This window comes from Xiphophorus maculatus, chromosome 5 (genome assembly GCF_002775205.1).
Source record: "Xiphophorus maculatus strain JP 163 A chromosome 5, X_maculatus-5.0-male, whole genome shotgun sequence".
Taxonomy (NCBI): domain Eukaryota; kingdom Metazoa; phylum Chordata; class Actinopteri; order Cyprinodontiformes; family Poeciliidae; genus Xiphophorus; species Xiphophorus maculatus.
This window is the reverse complement of record NC_036447.1, coordinates 28,357,613-28,382,975: the sequence shown is the minus strand read 5'-3', so window position 1 is coordinate 28,382,975 and position 25,363 is coordinate 28,357,613. Positions and strand designations below refer to the sequence as shown.

General features: G+C 40.3%; 1 protein-coding gene across 1 annotated transcript; it reads right to left on the bottom strand.

The window, feature by feature from the left end:
• Window positions 1-3,722: 3,722 nt before the first annotated feature.
• Window positions 3,723-24,372, bottom strand: LOC106700109 (vascular cell adhesion protein 1-like). The gene is made up of 12 exons (XM_023334434.1): window positions 24,151-24,372; window positions 20,324-20,602; window positions 19,863-20,177; window positions 12,661-12,876; window positions 11,653-11,931; window positions 11,192-11,506; window positions 9,759-9,837; window positions 8,368-8,489; window positions 5,518-5,796; window positions 5,044-5,370; window positions 4,232-4,486; window positions 3,723-4,060 (listed from the first exon to the last, which is right to left on the bottom strand). Exons 1-12 carry the CDS (start codon window positions 24,245-24,247, stop codon window positions 3,891-3,893), a joined length of 2,733 nt encoding a protein of 910 aa, XP_023190202.1. The 5' UTR covers window positions 24,248-24,372; the 3' UTR covers window positions 3,723-3,890.
• Window positions 24,373-25,363: the final 991 nt, after the last annotated feature.

Genomic DNA, 25,363 nt, shown 5'->3' with positions numbered 1-25,363 from the left:
AAAGTGTGCTAGATGGAATTTGCTAAGACAGAACTCTCTTTATTCTTCTTTGGGCCTTTATACAGTCAAACTAAAATGGTGAAAATGTGTTTCAGATGAGAAACAAGCATGGGATTTGCCACACCTCCCCAACCGGCTTGATTTATTTACCATGCCTCCCCAAGACAATGGTCTGTGGTCGTAACAGATCTGAAGGAAAAAAAGAAAACGTTTTGTGACAGCCACTTTTTAATCTCTTGACTTTCATAGTTACATTTTTTTATAAAGAGTTTTCAGATGCCTACAGATTGTATTTTTCGGTGTCTGCTAGGTGAGCTGTAGCAAACTGTCTGAATACTGCTGAACCAGTAATCTAGAATCATCAGATCAATCTCTGTCAAGGAGATGATAGCGGTTAAAGGGGCAGTATTATGTTAAATCGATTTTTTTGAGCTTTACATCATGTTATAATGTTATTCCCTCATCAGAAACATACCTGGGGTGTTGCCTTGATTCTTATATTTGAGAAATCCTTTAATCTCCCATTGCAACTATTCAGCTGTGCAAAAGGTCTGGGTGGACCTAGCTCCGCCTTTGGGGCGCAGCTCCTCCTCACGGAGCAGCTCCTTCAGACTAGCCAGCAGCAATTAGCAAACACCTGGTAGAACTCTGCGTCTGCTGCGCTCATTATAGGAGCTACTTCTCAGAGCAGCGCTGGTAAAAGAAAAAAAAATTGCTAAAGGGTTAATAGAGGAGCCATGTTGTGTTGACTTCCTGAAGGAGGAGTTTCAGGAAGAACAGGAGTTTCTTAAAGAGACAGAAGCCCAATTTCAAGGCATTAAATTACACAGTCAAATTTGACATATAAAGCATTTTTATAACAAATCAAGGTAAATAGTTATTTGATTGTGCTATAAAATGGAACTAGTTTGCTGGAAAATAAATAACACTGCCCCTTTAATAATGTCAGATATGTAAAAAAAAAAAAAAGTTCACTAATATTAAAGGCAATAAAAAAAACTACATTTCCCAACCACCATTGCTTAACAGATGAAAAACAAGTTACACCAACTTTCAACTCATGATTTTGTTTTTGGACTGCACAGTTGGGACTCCTGATTTATTGAAAACGTAAGTTTATAATACAGTCTTGTGACACATAAGAAAAAATCTAAAACTGAGGTTTTTCAGTGAAACTACAAGTCATTGTAGGTTAAGAGGTTTATTAAATGTCACCACTGGACGTTGGACAATTATTGAACACTAGTGTGCAGCTCTTGTCATCAATTTGGTGTCATCGCAAAATTGATGAAAAGGCACAAAGATGGCAGAAGCTCAAAGGAAAAGCAAAACATCTGTCTTTTTCACCGGTTAAATCTGAGACCAGGCTGTCGAAAAAGTAAATAGATTAAGAAAACAATGGAGCACCTCCAGTTTTCTGCCATTCCTCACCACGGTTCCTTCTGACTTGTTCCTTTGTCTCGGTTCCTGTAAGTTCTGTTTAACTTCTTGGTTTATTTTTTTATATATATAAATGTTACATATTACCATCTATTCTTTCCCGCCTTTATCTGGGTCTGCCCAAGCTTCAAACTATACACACTGAATTTTATCGCCTTTCTGTTGTTAGTAATGGCACAGAAAAGTAAAAAATACAGATATTTTTTCTTAATTTCACAAAGACTTGCACTTTGTGATCATTAAACCTTTAAGTAACAGAAATCCTTTTATCAAACCACGTGACACAATCAAAGTCTGCAATCAAAGCAAATGATCAGCGTGGCTGCTGGTTTGAATCTGTCCTGTTCACAACAACAACAGGCGCCTGCAGATCAACGAGTCGGAGAGTTTTTACAAACACTTTGAGCTGGGGTCGACAGAAAATGCAGATCGCTCTCACATTTTTCTCTACAATTGGTCTCACATTAAACACAGAACAAGACGACGATGTAACAGATTAAATTATAACTGCGTTGAAATACAGACGGCTGGTTTGTTGTTTTCTCCGAAAACGGAAGCCAAAGCAAACAGAGGGAGGAAAGGGAGGGACTTTTCACATAAAGGTCAAAAGTTCAAAAATAAACCACAGTGAGCAACGGCTGTTGTTTTCCTTGATAACTCCGAACTTAGAAACGAGCAGAAAATATATCAAACTATATCAAAGTGGGGGCGTGCCGTGGTGGCGTAGCGGTTAGCGCGACCCGTATTTGGAGGCCTTGAGTCCTTGACGCGGCCGTCGCGGGTTCGACTCCCGGACCCGACGACATTTGCCGCATGTCTTCCCCCCTCTCCTTCCCCGTTTCCTGTCAGTCTACTGTCATATAAGGGACACTAGAGCCCACACAAGACCCCCTGGATGGGTAAAAAAAAATATATATATATATATATATCAAAGTGATTTGTAAGAAAATGTCTTGTTTATACGCTTCCATCAGGGCGTCACGTTTGTTTATTACATCGTAAAGTAGAAGGGATTATTATTGCTTCATGCGCCACTCAGAGTGGAGCATGGACTGAGTGGAGTTCAATGTAAATTAAATTGCATTTAATTCAGATTACATTCGGCTGAGTAAGTCAGAGTACAAAACAAGTTTAACACGCCAAAAATCTGGACATGAACATGAGGAAATAGAAACGCAGAGTAACTTATTTAATGTCCTGGAATGACTACTTCCTGAAACCAGATGAGCCATCAGCAACCGCTGAGCACTGACCGTATAATTAGAATTAAAAAAATAATTTTAAAAATGTATTTGTGAAAACAATTAGAAAAAAACAATCCTACTCACTAAACATGAGTTTAGAAGAATACAACTCATGTTTCTCGATAAAATGATTTTTGCACTAAGACGAGGATGTTTTTTGGGCAGTATCAAAATTAATATATTTCACAAAACTGTGATTTTTATTTCATGGAATCACTGCAATTGCAAAATTTTGCATTCATTTCCGATGGAAACACAGCCATTAATCTTTTAAAAAACCTGAGGGGAGGGCTAGACAGAAAAGAGCATAAGAGATGACACAGGACTCGACATACAGTATTTACTGACGTATCATAAAATGTTTAGCAACCACTGCTTTAGATCATCCAATCAACACGAAACGGACAGATATTTTTAAGACAGAAGTTTTGAGGTGGCATAAATGAATAGGAAGTCATTTTAAATCCTACGTTTAAGTCGGAAAGTAAGACGTTTCCCACCACTAAGACATAATACCAATACACTGTCCAAATTAAATTGTACATAGAACGTAGGGTTAGGGTTAGGGGTAGGGTAAGGGTTAACCCTAACCCCCTAAGATCATTGTAATATTTATTACAATGGTCAATGTAATATTTATTACAATGGTCTTAGCTAACATGGCAAACATTAGCAACAAGGAAATGAGCTAAATAGAAACATAAGTTTGAGCCAAACACAACAGAAAACCCAACCGTCCAAGAAGGAGCAAGTCAGCATTTCCATGCAGGAAGCAGAATTTATGTCCTTCATTGGAAACGGAAGAACTTGTAACAACACCAAGCTGACTCAGTGTCACTGGGCCTAAGCCTCTTCCAGCCTCAGATTTTCCCTCCGTGACGCACTGTGTCATAAAGGTGAATGTCCTATAGTTGGCTCTCTCCCATTTTCTTTGGTTTGTAGTAAAAGATGTAGACTGCAACGGCAACGGCGATCGAAAGCACAACCACAGCAGCTATTGTGCCACCTATTATGCACAGGTGGCTGTTTTCTGCAGAAAATAAGAGAAAAAGGGAACAAAGATGATTAAAAAAATACCACAAAGTACAAATAGCTAAGAGGAAATAACTGCAATCCATGGTAGTCTTGAGTGTAAAACATGCAACCTCCAGATTCCAGATGTAAAGAGTTCCTGTAACTTTCTTACAACACTGAAACCATCTACCATCAAAGAATAACTGTGTTGTGACGCACTTCGCCCAAACAGAAAGCGTCTGTTGGTCGGTATTCTCCCATCTTGTTCTGTTTGTAATAACAACCGTAGATGACTCCTGAGCCGATCAATATCAGAGCCGCAGTAGCTACTACGGCACCTATTATGTACGGAATGAAGTTTTCTGCAGAAAAGTAGAGAAAGGGGGAACAGAGAAGATTCAAAATAGCCAAACAGTCAAACTTCCTTCTTGGGTTGATGTGAGTTCAAGCTAAATAATAATACTGGAAGAAGTACTGCGGCTCATTTCTCTGAAATGTTAAAAACCTTAGAAACTAATCCTGAGGAAGCTCACCTTGGACTGTTACGTCAAATCTAACACTGACGGAGTTCACGATGTTGCTGGCGGTGCAGACATATTGCCCTCCGTCCTGAAAATCCACTGAGTCGATTTTCAGATCGGTCACACTGCTGTGGCCTCTGTTGGACGGCAGCGTCCAGTTGTACCGAGGTTTGGGGTTTCCTTCAGCCAAGCAGGTCAAATGGAGAGGTTCTCCTCTAATGATGCTGATCGGAGCGGGATCAGCCGGAACCTTCAGCTCAAGTCCGTCTGTGTTTTTACAACAAAGAGGGAAACAAAATGGAGTAATTCAAACACAACAGAACACATGAGAAAAAAAAATCCCTATACGTGGAAAAACACCAAGATTTACTGTCGGACAAATGCTTCCACATTTCAAGGGACGTCTTTCACCAAATCATCTGCTTACTTATAATCTCCACTTACAGAACATCTGCTCACAATCATGTATGTAAAGACTGAAAAAGACGATTCTTCATGGTTGTTTCAAAGTAGTGAGAAGATGATGATGAGTCTTGTATGTTAGATTAAAATTACTTGTTAAGACTAACTACCTTTAAGCAGGTAGTAAACATGCTGTTTACATTTCTGAATTAACTATTTTTTACAAGTCTGATACAATATTCTAATACTAAATGTATTTCCATTAAATGTGAGTAGAACATTATAAATAACACAAATTAAGTCTGGAATCATCAGTTTGTGTAAAATATTATCTAATGTGTGTCAGTTGCTCGATTTACTGAATAAATGTGCTTTTCAGTAACGTTTTAATATATGTTGTACATGTGTGTCTCTCAACTTACAATAAACTGTAGCAGTGAGATTGTCTGATTCCACCACTAGAGGGGGCTGTGGTCCTTCAGCTCCCAGTTCCAGCTTGGCTTCACACCAGAACTGGACTCCATTATCTTCTTTTGTGCTGTTGTAGCTCATAGAAAATATCTCATTAACTGGTTTCTTTGTGGTATTGCTGCTTTCCACTTGACCCAGAAGCGTGTGACCTCTGTAAAAGGTCACAGTGAGGTTTTCAGCCGGAGCGACGTTCTGTACATCACACTGCAGCGTGACCTCTGAACCCTCAGTCAGAGGTCCAGAGGGCTTTAAGCTGAAGGACACACTTTCTGGAGATTCTGGGGAGAATAATAAAAAATAAAAGCAATAAGAGCAATACCAGTTCGTAACATCAAGCAATGAAATTAATGTTTAAAACATTTAAACATAAAAATATATATTATGGTGAAAAACTCTAAATGCTTTGGCAACATTAATTAACTTACTGTAGACAGTAACAGGCAGGTTGGTGCAACACTGATCATTCGTTATGGTAGTATAGTAGCACTTTGGAGTTAAATCCCACACAGTCATTCGGTTCACTGTCCAGGTCACTGTGCTTCCATTTATGTTAGAAGTTCCAAGAGAAGCTTCCATATTTCTAATACTGTCATCCAGGGGAAAACAGGTCTGCTGACAGGCTACACATGTAGCAGAGGCTGGATCACCGAACTTCACCACCAGCCTGGACGGAGTCATCACAGGTTTATCTGGACAGCTGTAATCTGTGAGAAACAGTAAATACTGAATATAAAATCAGCCATAATAGCCAACATGAAACAATTACAGATGTGATCATTTGCAGTACATCTCAGTTTTCATTTCAGTTCTCAGTGAGGTACTTTGCAGGTTAGAGCATGCTTTTCAATATTGGCTGAAAATATCTATTCTGATCAACTACAAACATTTGTTCAGACAAATAGAAATACACAATCAATACAGATCAAATTAAATCGCAAAGCCGTTTACCTGATACCAAAGAGAAAGATGATGGCGATAAGTTAATAAACACTACAAACATCTAAGCAAGTTGCTTTAAAAACTGCTTAGATTAAAGGACAGACATAAAAAAAAATAATAATAATGTCTGGTTAAAAACATATTTTACAAAGTTAATGTTCTATTTTTAAATAAATAATATATATTTGAGTACCTTGATGGCTTGATTTATGTGTTTTTGTAGTTGTTACAAATCCAAAAAACAGTATATATTTCACAAACTGTAACCTGTCATTAGTGTGAAATAATTCTGTACAGATTTCAGCTTCTGTGGCAAACATGACACGTCTTATAAAAAGTATCTCAACACCTATCTCATAGCTATTGCTATCAATTGATTGTAAAAAGTTTATCAGATGAATTACTCTAACGCTGTGATTAATCATGATGAATCAATATTGCTTAACTTTGTAAGCTTGGAATGTAAAAAATGTATGCTTTCAAAAAAAAATTGACAATGTTTTATTGTCTCAAACACATCTCCATTTTCCAGATTTTCATATGAAGGCAATTTTTTGGAAAAAAAAGTCTCCTTTTTTTTTCAAACAAAATAATGCTAACTGTGCTTCGGTGGAAGGATAATTCACCTTTGCAATAAATTAGCTACATGCTACCTTAATACTAAAACTCTCCGCTGTTGTTTTTTGTGTTTTTGCCTCTGGTCGACTCTATTTGACGTCAATCTGACAGGAAGAAGGACAGAAATACACGCGGTATAGAAACCGAGGACGGGATTCGCACACGGTATCGCCGTATCGAGGGCGCGCGCTCTGACCGCGGTGTTTTTTAAGGCCAAATTTACCGGTGTGAATCTCCTCGCTCATCTTTACACTGGCGTTGACGACTCAGCATTGTTGAATGCATCCTTTGAACGAGGTAACTAGAACCTGGTAACGTTGATAGTCGTAGTTTTAAGCCAAAATTATTTTTAGTAGAATTTATTTCCTAGTTTAGCCATTCTGACTCAATGTGCTCGTGCAAACAGATACATATATGGGGAGGCTAATTAATTGACTAATTCAGTAACGGGACTTTTGTATTTAGTTTTTATTTCTTTAAACTCTTTATAACTCTTCTCTGTGTTCCCTGTGCTATATCACCATTGAGGACTAAGTGTTGTTGATTTTGTTTTCGTGTTCAGCTGCTTTGAGTCAGGAAATGTCCCCTTGGGGGTAAGTAAAGTTTTTTATTCTTTTCTAAAGCTGTTCCACCTTACAGACTGAAATGACACCACTTTAGTCTGTGCTAATCAATTAGCAACCTGTAAAATGAAATGACACCATTCGGTTTGTCCTAACAATAAATAAATACATAAATAACAAAAATAAAACTCACCACAGTCCAACACATGGAAGCCACACAGAGAATTCAGCAAAGAAATCGTCAAAAATAAACAAGAGGAAAACATTTTCTTAGGTTTCAAACAAAGAAAACAAATAATTTTGACACAAAAGTGGAGTTATTGTGGTTTATTGTTCACTGTGAATTTTAAGTTGGTCCGTTGGGGGTCATGTGATGGCCCAGTTAGTGATGTCATGGCTCTGTGAGCTTCTGACAGGTTAAGTTATGACAGCCAAGTAACATGAAGGAATACGTGGATGAATTTTAGGACAGCCCTTTGAGATACACTCCCCCCTAGCATGACATTAAGGAGGAAAGAAAAAGAAATCAGTCAAGATACCATGAAGAAAGTTGTGACGGTTTCCAGATTCTCGGAGGTCCCAGATTCAACTGCATGCATTTATAAAAACAGCATGGAAGTCAAAACACCAAACTCATCCTCAGGTTCTGTGTCACATGTGTCACATGTTTTGGTGTGACAACATCTCAACCCCAAAACACTTTGTAAAGATGTCAGCTGAAACTGGTAGGACAGCGTTGTTATCGTATGCTAACATGGGCTGAAAGGCCGTTCAGTGAGGAAGAAGGTTTTATCTCTGAAAGCAACATAAATTACTACAATTAATCTTTTTTACAAATCTTTGTAGACATGCCCTTTTGTCTGATGAAGCTAAATCTGAAAATTTGGGCCAAGAATTACTTTTGGAAAAGGAGAAAAACTAAAAGTGTCATTCTAAGCTGTGCAACTCAGCAGTGGCAGCATCATGGAGGATATCAGTAGAGGAGCTATTGCTGCCATTAGCTCTTCGACATTAAAGTTACTCCCGGTTCACCGTTTTTGATTTCAGAAGGGAAGATTGCTGCAACGGACAAACTTGAGGGCTCATTTCAGACAACGAGGCAGTTCAAGTTGCTTTGCGTCAGAAAAACACAAGAGATGAAAACTCTTTACTTACTGCAGGTGTTCACGCAGCAGAAGAAAGTGGTGAAGGAAGCCGCCAGCAGAACCAAACTGGAAAGCATTTTAATTCCCAGGCAGTTTGTGGAAAACAAATATAGAAAATCTTCTCTTGAGAGTCAGAAACTAAACGTTGATATTTCACTCCGTTTTTAAACTGCGATCAGGATGGGTGAGACAATGGCAGCAACTCGGCTTGTTTCCTTAGCACACATCCGGCCTCTGAACTTTTTACCACGATGTGAATGTGGCCAGGATGTGAAAGTGAAACCGTTTTTCATAAATGAACAGCGGTTCATTTATAAACCTTAAGGGCAACATTATTTTAAAATTGCTGTTATCCCTGAACATTTTTCTTTTTTTTTTTTACATTTCCTGTTTTTGCTTAACGGGCTCTCGGTCTGTAAGCATCTGAAATGTGTCGATATTAAGCTCCTATCTAGTCAGTTTAGTTCATCTCTGCAGATGTTTTTTTTTTTTTGAGTCAAACACAAGCTGAAGAAACTTCTGTTACCGCAGTCGAAGTGATTGCAGTAATAGATACCGGCAGACCCCAGAGACAGACGTTCACATCCACTTCCCGGGGATGTTTGTCAGGAAACATTTTCAATATGAAACCAAACCGTTTCTGCCTGGTCACAGCTGCCCCGCCTTCACAAGCAGACATGAAGGGAAAAAACAAGACAAGCAGAAGGCATGTCTTTGTAATGCATCAACCGAAAGAAAGCTCAGTAGTGTCTTGTAGTTTAGTGCAAAGGTCAAGGAATGTGGCAAGTAGAAAGCATCAGCTTTATTTATTTAGAGTCTTAGTTTAGATCTTAGTGTTTGGTTTTTGGTTTTTTAACAGAACTGAGACTGGCCTCCTGACCTAAAAATATAAGAAACTTGTATAAAAGTGCAAAATTTCTTCCTCTCAAAAAGCGGACATAAAATGTTTTATTTAGAAGCATTACTCATACATTTCAAGCCTTTGTTTCTTGTCATTTTGCTGATTATGTCTCACAGATAATGAAAACTCAAAATTCAGACTCAGAAAATTAGAACACGTTGTCAGCTACATGAGAGAGAGAGAGAGAGAGAGACTCCTTTTAAGTGATGTTATAATAACTAGCTAGGGCTATCAGAACATAAATATCACTCAAAAATGTATTAGAAGTGGTAGAAAAGTGCTATTTTACACATCGATAGTTTACCATGCCACAGGATAGGAATGCAGAACATATTAACACAATTAGGAGAAATCTTTTTTAAAAAAAGAGCTGAGCCAAATAAAATGTAACTATACAAGGAAACACACATCACCCTGAAAGTCAGAACTGCTGATTTGACTGATTTCAGTTTATCAGCGCATCTTAACGAACTCTGACTCAAACAGAAGCAGAGACTAACAGCGTCAAGCAGAGGATGAACCTGCAAAGTTTCCGACTGGGAGCATCATCGGTTGGCTTGGAGTTCGTCTCCACATCCACTGGGAAACAAAAATAAAGAGTTAATTAACAATTCATTATTATCATTATTATTACTACAGAAAAGTTATATTAAACTATTATTTGCATTTCTCAGTTTAGACAATGGGTATCTAAGTAATAATAAAAAGTCTGGATTAGCTACACTGCTTTGAGAAGGTACACTTCTTTACTTTCCCCACATCTTGCGACAGTTTAGAGAGAATGCTAATCTGCTCGTTAGCATTCTCTCAATTAAATGAATGGACCAGAAGATGGAGCTGAAATGAGAGAGAGAGAGAGAGAGAGATAGAGAGAGAGAGAGACCTAAAAAGAGCAGAAAAGAGAAACACAGGAAAGAAATAGGAAGAGGGGTGACATTCCAAAACAAACCAAGAAAAAAGAAATCATCCTAGAAACTTAATTGTGATTTTAGAAAAAGTGCAAGAGACATCAAAAAGCTGGCTGAATCTTTTGAAGACAGCCTAACAACGGCTGTCCTGTTTTAAACGTTGACTGGAGTTTCTACGTTGAAGTAAGCTGTCAAAGAGCACAAAGTGTTTTTGCTGAATTTTGCGGAGCTCCGAACAACTCGAACGCTTTTCAATGGGGCAGAATTTTGCACGAGAGTTGAAATATCATAAACGGTATGAAAGTTGAAATTACAAAATGACGCAGTAGAAGTCTCCAGAAGAAGCCGGACTAATTTGACGTGGGAATTGTTGAAATTGGTTCAAGTGTGCGGCGGTAGTTAAACGCAGTAAAACGTACAAAACATTGAATAATAGTAGAGAAACGGTGAGAGTGGTGAATGTCAAATCTTCATCTTAATCTTGGGTTTTGTCTGGAATTCATGTCGACTGTAACAATATAACCTGAAGTAAAATCTGGTTGTATTGTATTGTTGTATTTGATTTTCGATATCTTCATATTTATCTAAAATATCTGAGTTAGAACAGAATCTCCCAAACAATGCAGCCCAGACATTTTTAAGGTAATATTCAGTTATATTGTCATTAATCATTTTATTTGGTTGATGTCGTTTACTTTATGTAAAACTTGGAATCATTTAGAAAACCTTTGCCTTACTCTGCCATTTTCTGGCTGATGTAAATACTGATTGCATAATTACAACTAAAAACAATTGTAATATATCTGCAGAGTTTATTAAAATGTGTTTTTTTAATTTAGACAAAGATTTAAACTTTTTAAAAACTTCTAGTTGTTTTTCATCATGAAATCATTCGATTCTTCCCATTCTACTCCCAAACAGAGGCTTTATTGTAGAACCATACAGTGAAGTGATTGAGGGTGACTAGATAATACCTTCTGTCTTAAAATGTCACAAAAGCTGAATTGAGGTGATTCATTTCTTACCTGTGGTCTCATTTGATTTCACCACTAGAGGGGGCTGTGGTCCTTCAGCTCCCAGTTCCAGCTTGGCTTCACACCAGAACTGGACTCCATTATCTTCTTTTGTGCTGTTGTAGCTCATAGAAAATATCTCATTAACTGGTTCCTTTGTGGGATTGCTGCTTTTCACTTGACCCAGAAGCGTGTGACCTCTGTAAAAGGTCACAGTGAGGTTTTCAGCCGGAGCGATGTCCTGTACATCACACTGCAGCGTGACCTCTGAACCCTCAGTCAGAGGTCCAGAGGGGTTTAAGCTGAAGGACACACTTTCTGGAGATTCTGGGGAGAATAATAAAAAATAAAAACAATAAGAGCAATACCAGTTCGTAACATCAAGCAATGAAATATTAAACATAAAAATATATCATGGTGAAAACAATGGATAACAGTAACTCTAAATGCTTTGGCAACATTAATTAACTTACTGTAGACAGTAACAGGCAGGTCAGTGCAACACTGATCATTCATTATGGTAGTATAGTAGCATTTTGGAGTTACATTCCACTCAGTCGTTTGGTTCACTGTCCAGGTCACTGTGCTTCCATTTATGTTAGAAGTTCCAAGAGAAACTTCCATATTTCTAATACTGTCATCCAGGGGAAAACAGGCCTGCTGACAGGCTACACATGTAGCAGAGGTTGGATCACCGAACTTCACCACCAGCCTGGACGGAGTCATCATAGGTTTATCTAGACAGCTGTAATCTGTGAGAAACACGGTACATGTAGATTATGCATCCCAGATGTTTTGCATCTGCACGTCACCACTAGGACTCTCACGGACTGTTTTATCTCCCAAGACTTGAAAGGAAATATGGATTCAGTAGATCTTTAAAAACACACACACACACAAAAAGCTGAAGTAATCTCTTTAGATTTTATTATTGTTCCCACTGGACTGTTTCACACGTTTGTCTTTTATACATGCATTTTGTTCGTTCTCAGTCGGTAATTTATAATCTGTTTCGAAGGACCGTGTGGTTTTTATCTTTAAAGGTGCTGAATAGATAACTCAATGTTGCTTTTAGTATTACAAATATCTGACTCAAAGTCAACCAGCAGCTCCAACCTTTTCATATAATCTTGTCTTCTTTTTATTTTAAATTGTGGATTTCTGTAATTGCTAGATAGATATTTATTAATCGGTTCTAACTAAATTTATGAAAAGTACCAAAACACAGCATATACATTCGTTTTAATTTTTCGACCGATTAGCAAAAACAGCAAGGAATCCAGAAATTAAGTTCTAAAAACGCAAGAATAATTGTTCTATTGAAAAGCTGATCATTAAAAATGGAAATGAGAACAGGAAATTAAACTGCTGATCGTATGCAATCTCTTTTTAAGCGACAACAAATCAGTGAATATATATATTCTCTCTCTTACAATAAACAGACTGAGGAGAAATAAGAACAGTTAGAAAACTTTACTTACCACAGCCGCTCACACAGGAGAAGAAAGTCAAGGAGCAAACCAGTAACAGAATCAAACTGGAAACCATTATCCCCAAACAGCCAGTGAACTTCATCATAGCTTCATCAGAAAAAGAAAAATGTCCCCACAGGACACGAACTAAATCCTCCCATTTCCTTCTGCTTTTTTTATTTTTGCTGGACTGAGTGAAACAATGTTGACACCTCGGCCAGTTTCCTCAGCGCATATCCTGCCTCTGTTTTAAACACGTCAGCCAACTGTGAAAGTGAAGCAAATTACGCTTCACTTTCATATATATATATATATATATATATTTTTTTTTTTTTTTTTTGTAGGAATTTCCCAAAATCTTATGACAGCTGTGGCTAAAAATAATTTTTAAAAAGTGTTTCCTTCCTCCACCCCCCACAGATTTTCAGTTCCCTAAGAAATGGTAGTAGACAAAGATGACCTGAGTGAATACAAAATGCATTTTTCAAGGGATAATTTATTTTTTATAACAGCTGTCATCAAGCTGTGGGGTAACAGGCAGAGTCTCTTCAAGGGCGTAAAACATTTTTGAGCTGTTAAAGAGTTTAAATGCACGCTACAGCCAATCTATTGGACTTAAGTCCAGACTCCAGAGCAAGATTGGTCCATGTTAAGTCAATCTGTGCTCTAACCACAAGAACAAAAGTAGATTGAAGCTGAAGCAGAATCTGGTGCAGTTCATCAATTTACTTCCCGGGGATTTTTATCTGTTTCCTGAGAACCCCCCCTTAGCTACTGATAACCCTCATGTTTTTGTGCTGTGCCTAAAGCCATAAACCATTTCCTTAAGCACGTTTTAATCCCTTCAAGATTTACACGGAGGCAACAAGAGAGAGTTGCAGGTAAAAATAGAGTGCAGTTGCTGTCCGAGCAGCAAGAACAGAGGGGGGAGGAGACGGACCTAAGACAATAGAAAAGGAGGCAGGACACATACGCTGCCTTTCTATTTACCATAAAATTGGAATAACGAAAATGAATCCACTTAATGAAAACATGCCAACTTCGATCAACAACCGGACGTTACTGCTGGCAAAAACGTCGAAGAATATGACAGGAAGTGGTAGAAGGATGATGGTTTGTTTTGCGTTTCATTGGCAATGTGCAGCTGGCTCCACCAGCATCGCCCAGTTCATGAAAGGTTATCTGATTCCAACGTGTTGGAATGAGCTCAATATGAGAAGCAATAGTGCTTCTGTTGCTCTTCTGTAAAATCACCAGCTACAGTTTCCCCAAAAGGCAGCACATGTATCCACTCCTAAATGTAAGCAACACGTTGCTCTGACGCCTGAGTAAGACGCCTCTGATGCCCCAGTTATGAATATGTTTCACGCCACCGTTTACACGATTTTGAATAACTAATGACAAATTTATTCCTGTGTGATTTTAGTTTTATTTCTTATTTAATGAAAATACTGCAATTGCGAAATTAAGCTGTTGTTTTTTTTTTACTTTGGCAGAATATAGATAAATATTTGAGCACATTGCCACGGAAACGCAGCTAGTGACACAAAGCTAAAAGAAAGGAAGTAGGATACTAGGAAAGAAGGAAGAAAAACGCAGAAATAAAAGGGCAAATTGAAAGAAGGATGGACAAAAAAGGAAAGAGGAGTCAAAAGAGAAAGCAGGGAACATACAGTAGAGACCAAAAGTTTGGACACACCTTTTAATTCAATGAGTTTCCTTTATTTTCATGACTATTGACATTGTAGATTCACACTGAAGGCATCAAAACTATGAATAACACATGTGGAAATATGCACTAAACAAAAAGTGTAAAACAACAGAAAATAGCCCTTATATTCTAGTTTCTTCACAGTAGCAACCTTTTGCTGTGATTACTGCTTTGCACACACTCTGCATTTTCTTGATGAGCTTCAAGAGGTCGTCACCTGAAATGGTTTTCACTTCATAGGTCAACCTGCCCTGTCAGGTTAGTAAGTGGGATTTATTGACTTATAAATAGTCATGAAAATAAAGAAAACCCATTGAATTAGAAAGGTGTGTCCAAACTTTTGGTCTGTACTGTATCTTTAGAAAAAAACTGTTTTATTTAGACTTTTAAACATACAGATTAAGCACTGAGAGAATATTAATACAACTAAATGAATACAACTAAACAAAATGCTGGCTTTTAACCATATCTTTACAGAGAAAAAAAAACATTCGCAGAAATTACGTTTTACAACTTCTTACTCAAGACAAAAGAGCAAACTTAAAAAAATAATCCTGACAGTCCTCCTGGGCTGTGCGAGCCGAGGAGGCCCAGCAGCTTCATAGCAGATTGTCGTTCCAGTGTCGCTCGTTGGGCAGCACCCTGCAGAGCTGCAGGCAGCAGCTGATGGTGGGCTCATAAAACACAGCGTCCGGTTCCTCCAACGACACAGTGCTCCCCCTGCTGGCCGGCGCAGAACCGCTGAACAGCGAAGGTTTAGGGTCTTTAACTAATGTTCTCTTCGTTACGCACCCCAATTCTATAAGAGCCTGATGGGAAAACAGAGAACCAGATCTTAGCTGTCAAAAATTAGAGGCTGTCAGTGGTGTAAGTTTAATACAATTCTTGCCAAATAAAATAACTTTAGTTTTAATTACAGGGTAATTCTTCTCCTCTTTTGCCATGTTCAACTTCAGACATTGATGCATTTTCTTTTGTTTCTTCATGTTATAAACTAATACAAACTTATAAAGTGGAAGGAAACTGTAACATGGTATGTTTTATAAAACAATAATAATTTTTTTTTTTTTTTTAAAAGGTGAAAGGTGCATCCAGCCTCTCAGTCAGTCAGTAGTGTGTGAGGCCAACATTTGCTTCAGGTGCAGCTATTAGTCAGTCTGGGCAGTTACCAGTTTTGCTTTAATTATCTGAAAATCAGATTAGATGGAAAACATCTGTTTAAATCAAATATACTGATTACCCTCAATGTTATAGATGTCAGCCACACCTTAAGTAGTGAAAAAGTGGAAGAGGCTGTAGAATCACCATCAGTCGATACCGAGTGAGTTTCCCCTGCAGCGAGCTTTAGCCACTCTTCCCAGATCCCGTTATTCACTTTGTTCTACCGCCGATCTCGTCTCACGCAGGGAGAATTTGAGCTTCATCAGCCGGCCGTGGCGCTTCATCGACGGAAAGGTGAACCGGCCGGTGTGTAAGGCAATCCTGGAGGCGGTTCTGTACCACATCATGTCTCAGCCGGGCCTCACTCAGCAGACGCTGCTGGAACATTACAAAGACGCCCTGCAGCCTGTGGCGGTGCTGGACATCGTGCAGGTAAACGGAAGTTCACTTGCGACAGGCAGCAGGTTTTACGTTCTCAGCTGGAAATGATGTCGGTTGCAGTTTGGCTGTCCTGGTTCCTGCAGGAGAATGAGCTTTGCACTGCGTTCGCTGAGGAGAAGATGCATGCTGAGAAAATAGCTTTTTTTAGGGGGGGGGTTTGACATTTACATTTTGATTTCTAGTTTTTGTACATCACAAATAAACTTAATAAAGTAAATGAAAGTGAAATTAGATCATTACAAAACGTCAGGTCTGACATTTTGGACAAATTCAACCTTTTTGTCTAATGACGTTCAAAAAAATGCCCATTGTGACTCTGAATTGATAGTTTTAAAAAATCAAGGAGTTCATAAAGCCTTTAATTTTACAGTTTAAATATGAAACTGCCGTTGGTCTAAAAATAAGAGGTTGACACACCAGACCAAACTGCTACTGTAACAATGGATGGTTTCCTAAAAGGTTTCTAGAATAGAATAGTTCTTTATTAATCCCAGTGGGGAAAATCACTTGTTACAGGAGCACAGTGTGGGATTATAGTTGGTCTTTTTTTACAATGTGGGATTGTACTCATTCTTTTATTACAATATGTTGGTGTTAAGGAAATAAATAAGTCTTACCTAAGGTCAACCAAGAACGAATCAAAATGCATTTTTTAATTATAATTTTATTAAGAAATGAAGCAAAGAATATGAGCAGTGACTCCCCTGGCGAGTCAAAGGGAAGTGAGGAAAAAAAATGAAAATGCATTTTTGGTGGATGTCTTTTGATATCCACCAGTTCTCTTGCAAAGAGGGGAGTAAAAGGGAGTATCCCACCAGCTTCAGTTTACTTTACCAGTATTTGTACTGGCAGACTGTGAGGATTCAAACAAAGCTAGGAAATACCCTTTCTTCTGAAGGACTCTTTATAGTTAAAATTGACTGATTGATTGAAATAAAGCAAAGTTTGTCGTAACAGTTGGTCAGCAGGTATTGAAGCTTATATTAATTAACTGACTATGATCTATATAATGATATCATGGCACGACTCTGCTGTTTGTCTGGAATATTATGTGTGGACATTTCTGCGCTGGTCAGGACAACCCAGGCAGAGATAGTGTGGTTCCAGGTCTTTCATCTGGAGCTGCAGAATCTCGGGAAAAACAACTCCTTATCAGGAAGTATGACTCATAAAACTGGAGCTGTTAAAAGTAACACAAGTCATTAGTTATGCAAGTGGACAGAAAACAGTTTGTTTGCAGCTTAACCTGCATTTTCGGATCCTCCTTGGTCTGTCTTGCTCTTGCTCAGTTTCCATCTTCTCCTCTCCTTCTTGTCTCGATGCTTCTTTCCCAATTTTCTAAAATCAGCGTTTTATCTCCGCTTCCATCATCTGTCCGGTCTCTCTGCTGTTCAGCTTCACTGGGTTTCCCAATTCCATCATCTTTTTTTTTTTTTTTTTTTTTTTTACATTTCCTGTTTTTGCTTAACGGGCTCTCGGTCTGTAAGCATCTGAAATGTGTCGATATTAAGCTCCTATCTAGTCAGTTTAGTTCATCTCTGCAGATGTTTTTTTTTTTTGAGTCAAACACAAGCTGAAGAAACTTCTGTTACCGCAGTCGAAGTGATTGCAGTAATAGATACCGGCAGACCCCAGAGACAGACGTTCACATCCACTTCCCGGGGATGTTTGTCAGGAAACATTTTCAATATGAAACCAAACCTTTTCTGCCTGGTCACAGCTGCCCCGCCTTCACAAGCAGACATGAAGGGAAAAAACAAGACAAGCAGAAGGCATGTCTTTGTAATGCATCAACCGAAAGAAAGCTCAGTAGTGTCTTGTAGTTTAGTGCAAAGGTCAAGGAATGTGGCAAGTAGAAAGCATCAGCTTTATTTATTTAGAGTCTTAGTTTAGATCTTAGTGTTTGGTTTTTGGTTTTTTAACAGAACTGAGACTGGCCTCCTGACCTAAAAATATAAGAAACTTGTATAAAAGTGCAAAATTTCTTCCTCTCAAAAAGCGGACATAAAATGTTTTATTTAGAAGCATTACTCATACATTTCAAGCCTTTGTTTCTTGTCATTTTGCTGATTATGTCTCACAGATAATGAAAACTCAAAATTCAGACTCAGAAAATTAGAACACGTTGTCAGCTACATGAGAGAGAGAGAGAGAGAGAGACTCCTTTTAAGTGATGTTATAATAACTAGCTAGGGCTATCAGAACATAAATATCACTCAAAAATATATTAGAAGTGGTAGAAAAGTGCTATTTTACACATCGATAGTTTACCATGCCACAGGATAGGAATGCAGAACATATTAACACAATTAGGAGAAATCTTTTTTAAAAAAAGAGCTGAGCCAAATAAAATGTAACTATACAAGGAAACACACATCACCCTGAAAGTCAGAACTGCTGATTTGACTGATTTCAGTTTATCAGCGCATCTTAACAAACTCTGACTCAAACAGAAGCAGAGACTAACAGCGTCAAGCAGAGGATGAACCTGCAAAGTTTCCGACTGGGAGCATCATCGGTTGGCTTGGAGTTCGTCTCCACATCCACTGGGAAACAAAAATAAAGAGTTAATTAGCAATTCATTATTATCATTATTATTACTACAGAAAAGTTATATTAAACTATTATTTGCATTTCTCAGTTTAGACAATGGGTATCTAAGTAATAATAAAAAGTCTGGATTAGCTACACTGCTTTGAGAAGGTACACTTCTTTACTTTCCCCACATCTTGCGACAGTTTAGAGAGAATGCTAATCTGCTCGTTAGCATTCTCTCAATTAAATGAATGGACCAGAAGATGGAGCTGAAAAGAGAGAGAGAGAGAGAGAGATAGAGAGAGAGAGAGACCTAAAAAGAGCAGAAAAGAGAAACACAGAAAAGAAATAGGAAGAGGGGTGACATTCCAAAACAAACCAAGAAAAAAGAAATCATCCTAGAAACTTAATTGTGATTTTAGAAAAAGTGCAAGAGACATCAAAAAGCTGGCTGAATCTTTTGAAGACAGCCTAACAACGGCTGTCCTGTTTTAAACGTTGACTGGAGTTTCTACGTTGAAGTAAGCTGTCAAAGAGCACAAAGTGTTTTTGCTGAATTTTGCGGAGCTCCGAACAACTCGAACGCTTTTCAATGGGGCAGAATTTTGCACGAGAGTTGAAATATCATAAACGGTATGAAAGTTGAAATTACAAAATGACGCAGTAGAAGTCTCCAGAAGAAGCCGGACTAATTTGACGTGGGAATTGTTGAAATTGGTTCAAGTGTGCGGCGGTAGTTAAACGCAGTAAAACGTACAAAACATTGAATAATAGTAGAGAAACGGTGAGAGTGGTGAATGTCAAATCTTCATCTTAATCTTGGGTTTTGTCTGGAATTCATGTCGACTGTAACAATATAACCTGAAGTAAAATCTGGTTGTATTGTATTGTTGTATTTGATTTTCGATATCTTCATATTTATCTAAAATATCTGAGTTAGAACAGAATCTCCCAAACAATGCAGCCCAGACATTTTTAAGGTAATATTCAGTTATATTGTCATTAATCATTTTATTTGGTTGATGTCGTTTACTTTATGTAAAACTTGGAATCATTTAGAAAACCTTTGCCTTACTCTGCCATTTTCTGGCTGATGTAAATACTGATTGCATAATTACAACTAAAAACAATTGTAATATATCTGCAGAGTTTATTAAAATGTGTTTTTTTAATTTAGACAAAGATTTAAACTTTTTAAAAACTTCTAGTTGTTTTTTATCATGAAATCACTCGATTCTTCCCATTCTACTCCCAAACAGAGACTTTATTGTAGAACCATACACTGAAGTGATTGAGGGTGACTAGATAATACCTTCTGTCTTAAAATGTCACAAAAGCTGAATTGAGGTGATTCATTTCTTACCTGTGGTCTCATTTGATTTCACCACTAGAGGGGGCTGTGGTCCTTCAGCTCCCAGTTCCAGCTTGGCTTCACACCAGAACTGGACTCCATTATCTTCTTTTGTGCTGTTGTAGCTCATAGAAAATATCTCATTAACTGGTTCCTTTGTGGGATTGCTGCTTTTCACTTGACCCAGAAGCGTGTGACCTCTGTAAAAGGTCACAGTGAGGTTTCCAGCCGGAGCGATGTTCTGTACATCACACTGCAGCGTGACCTCTGAACCCTCAGTCAGAGGTCCAGAGGGGTTTAAGCTGAAGGACACACTTTCTGGAGATTCTGGGGAGAATAATAAAAAATAAAAACAATAAGAGCAATACCAGTTTGTAAAATCAAGCAATGAAACATTAAACATAAAAATATATCATGGTGAAAACAATGGATAACAGTAACTCTAAATGCTTTGGCAACATTAATTAACTTACTGTAGACAGTAACAGGCAGGTCAGTGCAACACTGATCATTCGTTGCGGTAGTATAGAAGCACTTTGGAGTTAAATCCCACTCAGTCATTCGGTTCACTGTCCAGGTCACTGTGCTTCCATTTATGTTAGAAGTTCCAAGAGAAGCTTCCATATTTCTAATACTGTCATCCAGGGGAAAACAGGCCTGCTGACAGGCTACACATGTAGCAGAGGTTGGATCACCGAACTTCACCACCAGCCTGGACGGAGTCATCATAGGTTTATCTAGACAGCTGTAATCTGTGAGAAACACGGTACATGTAGATTATGCATCCCAGATGTTTTGCATCTGCACGTCACCACTAGGACTCTCACGGACTGTTTTATCTCCCAAGACTTGAAAGGAAATATGGATTCAGTAGATCTTTAAAAACACACACACACAAAAAGCTGAAGTAATCTCTTTAGATTTTATTATTGTTCCCACTGGACTGTTTCACACGTTTGTCTTTTATACATGCATTTTGTTCGTTCTCAGTCGGTAATTTATAATCTGTTTCGAAGGACCGTGTGGTTTTTATCTTTAAAGGTGCTGAATAGATAACTCAATGTTGCTTTTAGTATTACAAATATCTGACTCAAAGTCAACCAGCAGTTCCAACCTTTTCATATAATCTTGTCTTCTTTTTATTTTAAATCGTGGATTTCTGTAATTGCTAGATAGATATTTATTAATCGGTTCTAACTAAATTTATGAAAAGAACCAAAAAACAGCATATACATTCGTTTTAATTTTTCGACCGATTAGCAGAAACGACCGGCCGCCTCGACAAAGAAGGCACAGAACACAGTCCACTCAGACTCCATGTGCCCCACCTCCCCCAGGACGTGTTCAAAGTTTTGCCGGAGGTGGGAGTTAAAGCTCCGTCTCACAGGGGATTCTGCCAGACGTTCCCAGCAGACCCTCACAACACGTTTGGGCCTGCCAGGTCTGACCGGCTTCCTCCCCCACCACCGGAGCCAATTCACCACCAGGTAGTGGTCAGTGGACAGCTCCGCACCTCTCTTCACCCGAGTGTCCAAGACATACGGCCGCAGATCCGATGAAACGACGACAAAGTCGATCATCGAACTGCGGCCTAGAGTGTCCTGGTGCCAAGTGCACATATGAACACCCTTATGCCTGAACATGGTGTTCGATATGGACAATCCATGACGAGCACAGAACTCCAACAACAGAACACCATTCGAGTTCAGATCGGGGGGGCCGTTCCTCCCAACCACGCCCCTCCAGGTCTCACTGTCATTGCCCACGTGAGCGTTGAAGTCCCCCAGTAGAACAAGGGAGTCCCCAGGAGGAGCATTATCCAGTACCCCCTCTAAGGACTCCAAAAAGGGTGGGTAATCTGAACTGTCATTCGGCCCATAAGCACAAACTACAGTCAGGACCTGTCCCCCACCCGTAGGCGGAGGGAGGCTACCCTCTCGTTCACCGGAGTAAACCCCAACGTAATCCCATTGTCGAGGCGGCCGGTCGGAGCTGTGGCCGCAAGGTTGTCGGTGCCTGTCGCGGCGGCAACCCTCGTACCCGTTGGTGGACACCTTCGGTGAGGGATGCCGTCAGGCTGAAGAAGGAGTCCTATCGGGCCTTTTTGGCCTGTGGGACTCCGGAAGCAGCTGATGGGTACCGGCAGGCGAAGCGGCATGCGGCTCGGGTGGTTGCTGAGGCAAAAACTCGGGCGTGGGAGGAGTTTGGAGAGGCCATGGAGAAAGACTTCCGTACGGCTTCGAAGCGATTCTGGTCCACCATCCGGTGTCTCAGGGGGGAGAAGCAGTGCGGCACCAACACTGTTTATAGTGGGGATGGTGTGCTGCTGACCTCTACTCGGGACGTTGTGGGCCGGTGGGCAGAGTACTTCGAAGACCTCCTCAATTCCACCAACATGCCTTCTATTGAAGAAGCTGAGCCTGGGGACTCTGGGTTGGGCTCTCCAATCTCTGGGGACGAGGTCGCCGAGGTGGTTGAGAAGCTTCTCGGTGGCAAGGCTCCAGGGGTGGATGAGATCCGCCCGGAGTCCCTTAAGGCTCTGGATGTTGTAGGGTTGTGTTGGCTGACGCGACTCTGCAATATCGCATTGACATTGGGGGCAGTTCCCCTGGACTGGCAGACCGGGGTGGTGGTCCCCCTGTTCAAAAAGGGGGACCGGAGGGTGTGCTCCAATTATAGAGGGGTCACACTCTTAAGCCTCCCTGGCAAGGTCTATTCAGGGGTCCTGGAGAGGAGGGTCCGTCGGATAGTCGAACCTCGGATCCAGGAAGAGCAGTGTGGTTTTCGTCCTGGTCGTGGAACACTGGACCAGCTCTACACCCTCGGCAGGGTCCTGGAGGGTGCATGGGAGTTCGCCCAACCAGTCTACATGTGTTTTGTGGACTTGGAGAAGGCGTTCGACCGTGTCCCTCGGGGAGCCCTGCGGGGGGTTCTCCGGGAGTATTGGGTACCGGGCCCTTTGATACGGGCTGTCAGGTCCCTGTATGACCGGTGTCAGAGTCTGGTCCGCATTGCCGGCAGTAAGTCGGGCTCGTTTCCGGTGAGAGTTGGACTCCGCCAGGGCTGCCCTTTGTCACCGATTCTGTTCATTACTTTCATGGACAGAATTTCTAGGCGCAGCCAAGGTGTTGAGGGGATCCGTTTTGGTGGCCTTAGGATCTCGTCTCTGATTTTTGCAGATGATGTGGTCCTACTGGCCTCATCAGGTCATGATCTGCAGCTCTCACTGGAGCGGTTCGCAGTCGAGTGTGAAGCGGCCGACATGGGGATCAGTGCCTCCAAATCCAAGGCCATGGTCTTGAGCCGGAAAAGGGTAGAGTGCCTTCTCCGGGTCAAGGGGGGAGTCCTGCCCCAAGTGGAGGAGTTTAAGTATCTCGGGATCTTGTTCACGAATGAGGGAAGAAGGGAGCGGGAGATCGACAGGCGGATTGGCGCAGCGTCAGTCATCAAGCGGGCGCTGTACCGGTCCGTCGTGGTGAAGAGAGAGCTGAGCCAAAAAGCGAAGCTCTCGATTTACCGGTCAATCTACGTTCCCACCCTCATCTATGGTCATGACCGAAAGAACGAGATCGCGGATACAAGCGGCCGAAATGGGTTTTCTCCGTAGGGTGTCTGGGCTCTCCATTAGAGATAGGGTGAGAAGCTCAGTCATCCGGGAGGGACTCAGAGTAGAGCCGCTGCTCCTTCACATCGAGAGGAGCCAGTTGAGGTGGCTCGGGCATCTGGTCAGGATGCCTCCTGGACGCCTCCCTGGTGAGGTGTTCCGGGCACGTCCCACCGGGAGGAGGCCCCGGGGAAGACCCAGGACACGCTGGAGGGACTATGTCTCTCGGCTGGCCTGGGAACGCCTCAGGATTCCCCCGGATGAGCTAGAAGAAGTGGCTGGGGAGAGGGAAGTCTGGGCCTCCCTTCTGAAGCTGCTACCCCTGCGACCCGACCTCGGATAAGCGGAAGAAGATGGATGGATGGATGGATGGATGGATGGATGGATGGATGGATGGATGGATGGATGGATGGATGGATGGATGGATGGATGGATGGATGGATGGATGGATGGATGGATGGATGGATGGATGGATAGCAAAAACAGTAAGGAATCCAGAAATTAAGTTCTAAAAACGCAAGAATAATTGTTCTATTGAAAAGCTGATCATTAAAAATGGAAATGAGAACAGGAGGTTAAACTGCTGATCGTACACAATCTCTTTTTAAGCGACAACAAATCAGTGAATATATATATTCTCTCTCTTACAATAAACAGACTGAGGAGAAATAAGAACAGTTAGAAAACTTTACTTACCACAGCCGCTCACACAGGAGAAGAAAGTCAAGGAGCAAACCAGTAACAGAATCAAACTGGAAACCATTATCCCCAAACAGCCAGTGAACTTCATCATAGCTTCATCAGAAAAAGAAAAATTTTCCCACAGGACACGAACTAAATCCTCCCATTTCCTTCTGCTTTTTTTATTTATTTTTTTGATTTTTGCTGGACTGAGTGAAACAATGTTGACACCTCGGCCAGTTTCCTCAGCGCATATCCTGCCTCTGTTTTAAACACGTAAACCAACTGTGAAAGTGAAGCAAATTACGCTTCACTTTCATATATATATATATATATATATATATATATATATATATATATATATATATATATATATATTGTAGGAATTTCCCAAAATCTTATGACAGCTGTGGCTAAAAATAATTTTAAAAAAGTGTTTCCTTCCTCCACCCCCCACAGATTTTCAGTTCCCTAAGAAATGGTAGTAGACAAAGATGACCTGAGTGAATACAAAATGCATTTTTCAAGGGATAATTTATTTTTTATAACAGCTGTCATCAAGCTGTGGGGTAACAGGCAGAGTCTCTTCAAGGGCGTAAAACATTTTTGAGCTGTTAAAGAGTTTAAATGCACGCTACAGCCAATCTATTGGACTTAAGTCCAGACTCCAGAGCAAGATTGGTCCATGTTAAGTCAATCTGTGCTCTAACCACAAGAACAAAAGTAGATTGAAGCTGAAGCAGAATCTGGTGCAGTTCATCAATTTACTTCCCGGGGATTTTTATCTGTTTCCTGAGAACCCCCCCTTAGCTACTGATAACCCTCATGTTTTTGTGCTGTGCCTAAAGCCATAAACCATTTCCTTAAGCACGTTTTAATCCCTTCAAGATTTACACGGAGGCAACAAGAGAGAGTTGCAGGTAAAAATAGAGTGCAGTTGCTGTCCGAGCAGCAAGAACAGAGGGGGGAGGAGACGGACCTAAGACAATAGAAAAGGAGGCAGGACACATACGCTGCCTTTCTATTTACCATAAAATTGGAATAACGAAAATGAATCCACTTAATGAAAACATGCCAACTTCGATCAACAACCGGACGTTACTGCTGGCAAAAACGTCGAAGAATATGACAGGAAGTGGTAGAAGGATGATGGTTTGTTTTGCGTTTCATTGGCAATGTGCAGCTGGCTCCACCAGCATCGCCCAGTTCATGAAAGGTTATCTGATTC

Bases quoted from the DNA above. Each gene is read 5' to 3' on its own strand.
- LOC106700109 (XM_023334434.1), bottom strand. From the start codon at position 24,247: ATGATGAAGTTCACTGGCTGTTTGGGGATAATGGTTTCCAGTTTGATT. The intron at 8,490-9,758 runs GTTAGTCTCTGC...GTTTAGTTTCTG, and splicing joins TTCATCCTCTGCTTGACGCT to ACTCTCAAGAGAAGATTTTC. The intron at 4,487-5,043 runs GTAAGTTGAGAG...GTAAAAACACAG, and splicing joins TCTCACTGCTACAGTTTATT to ACGGACTTGAGCTGAAGGTT.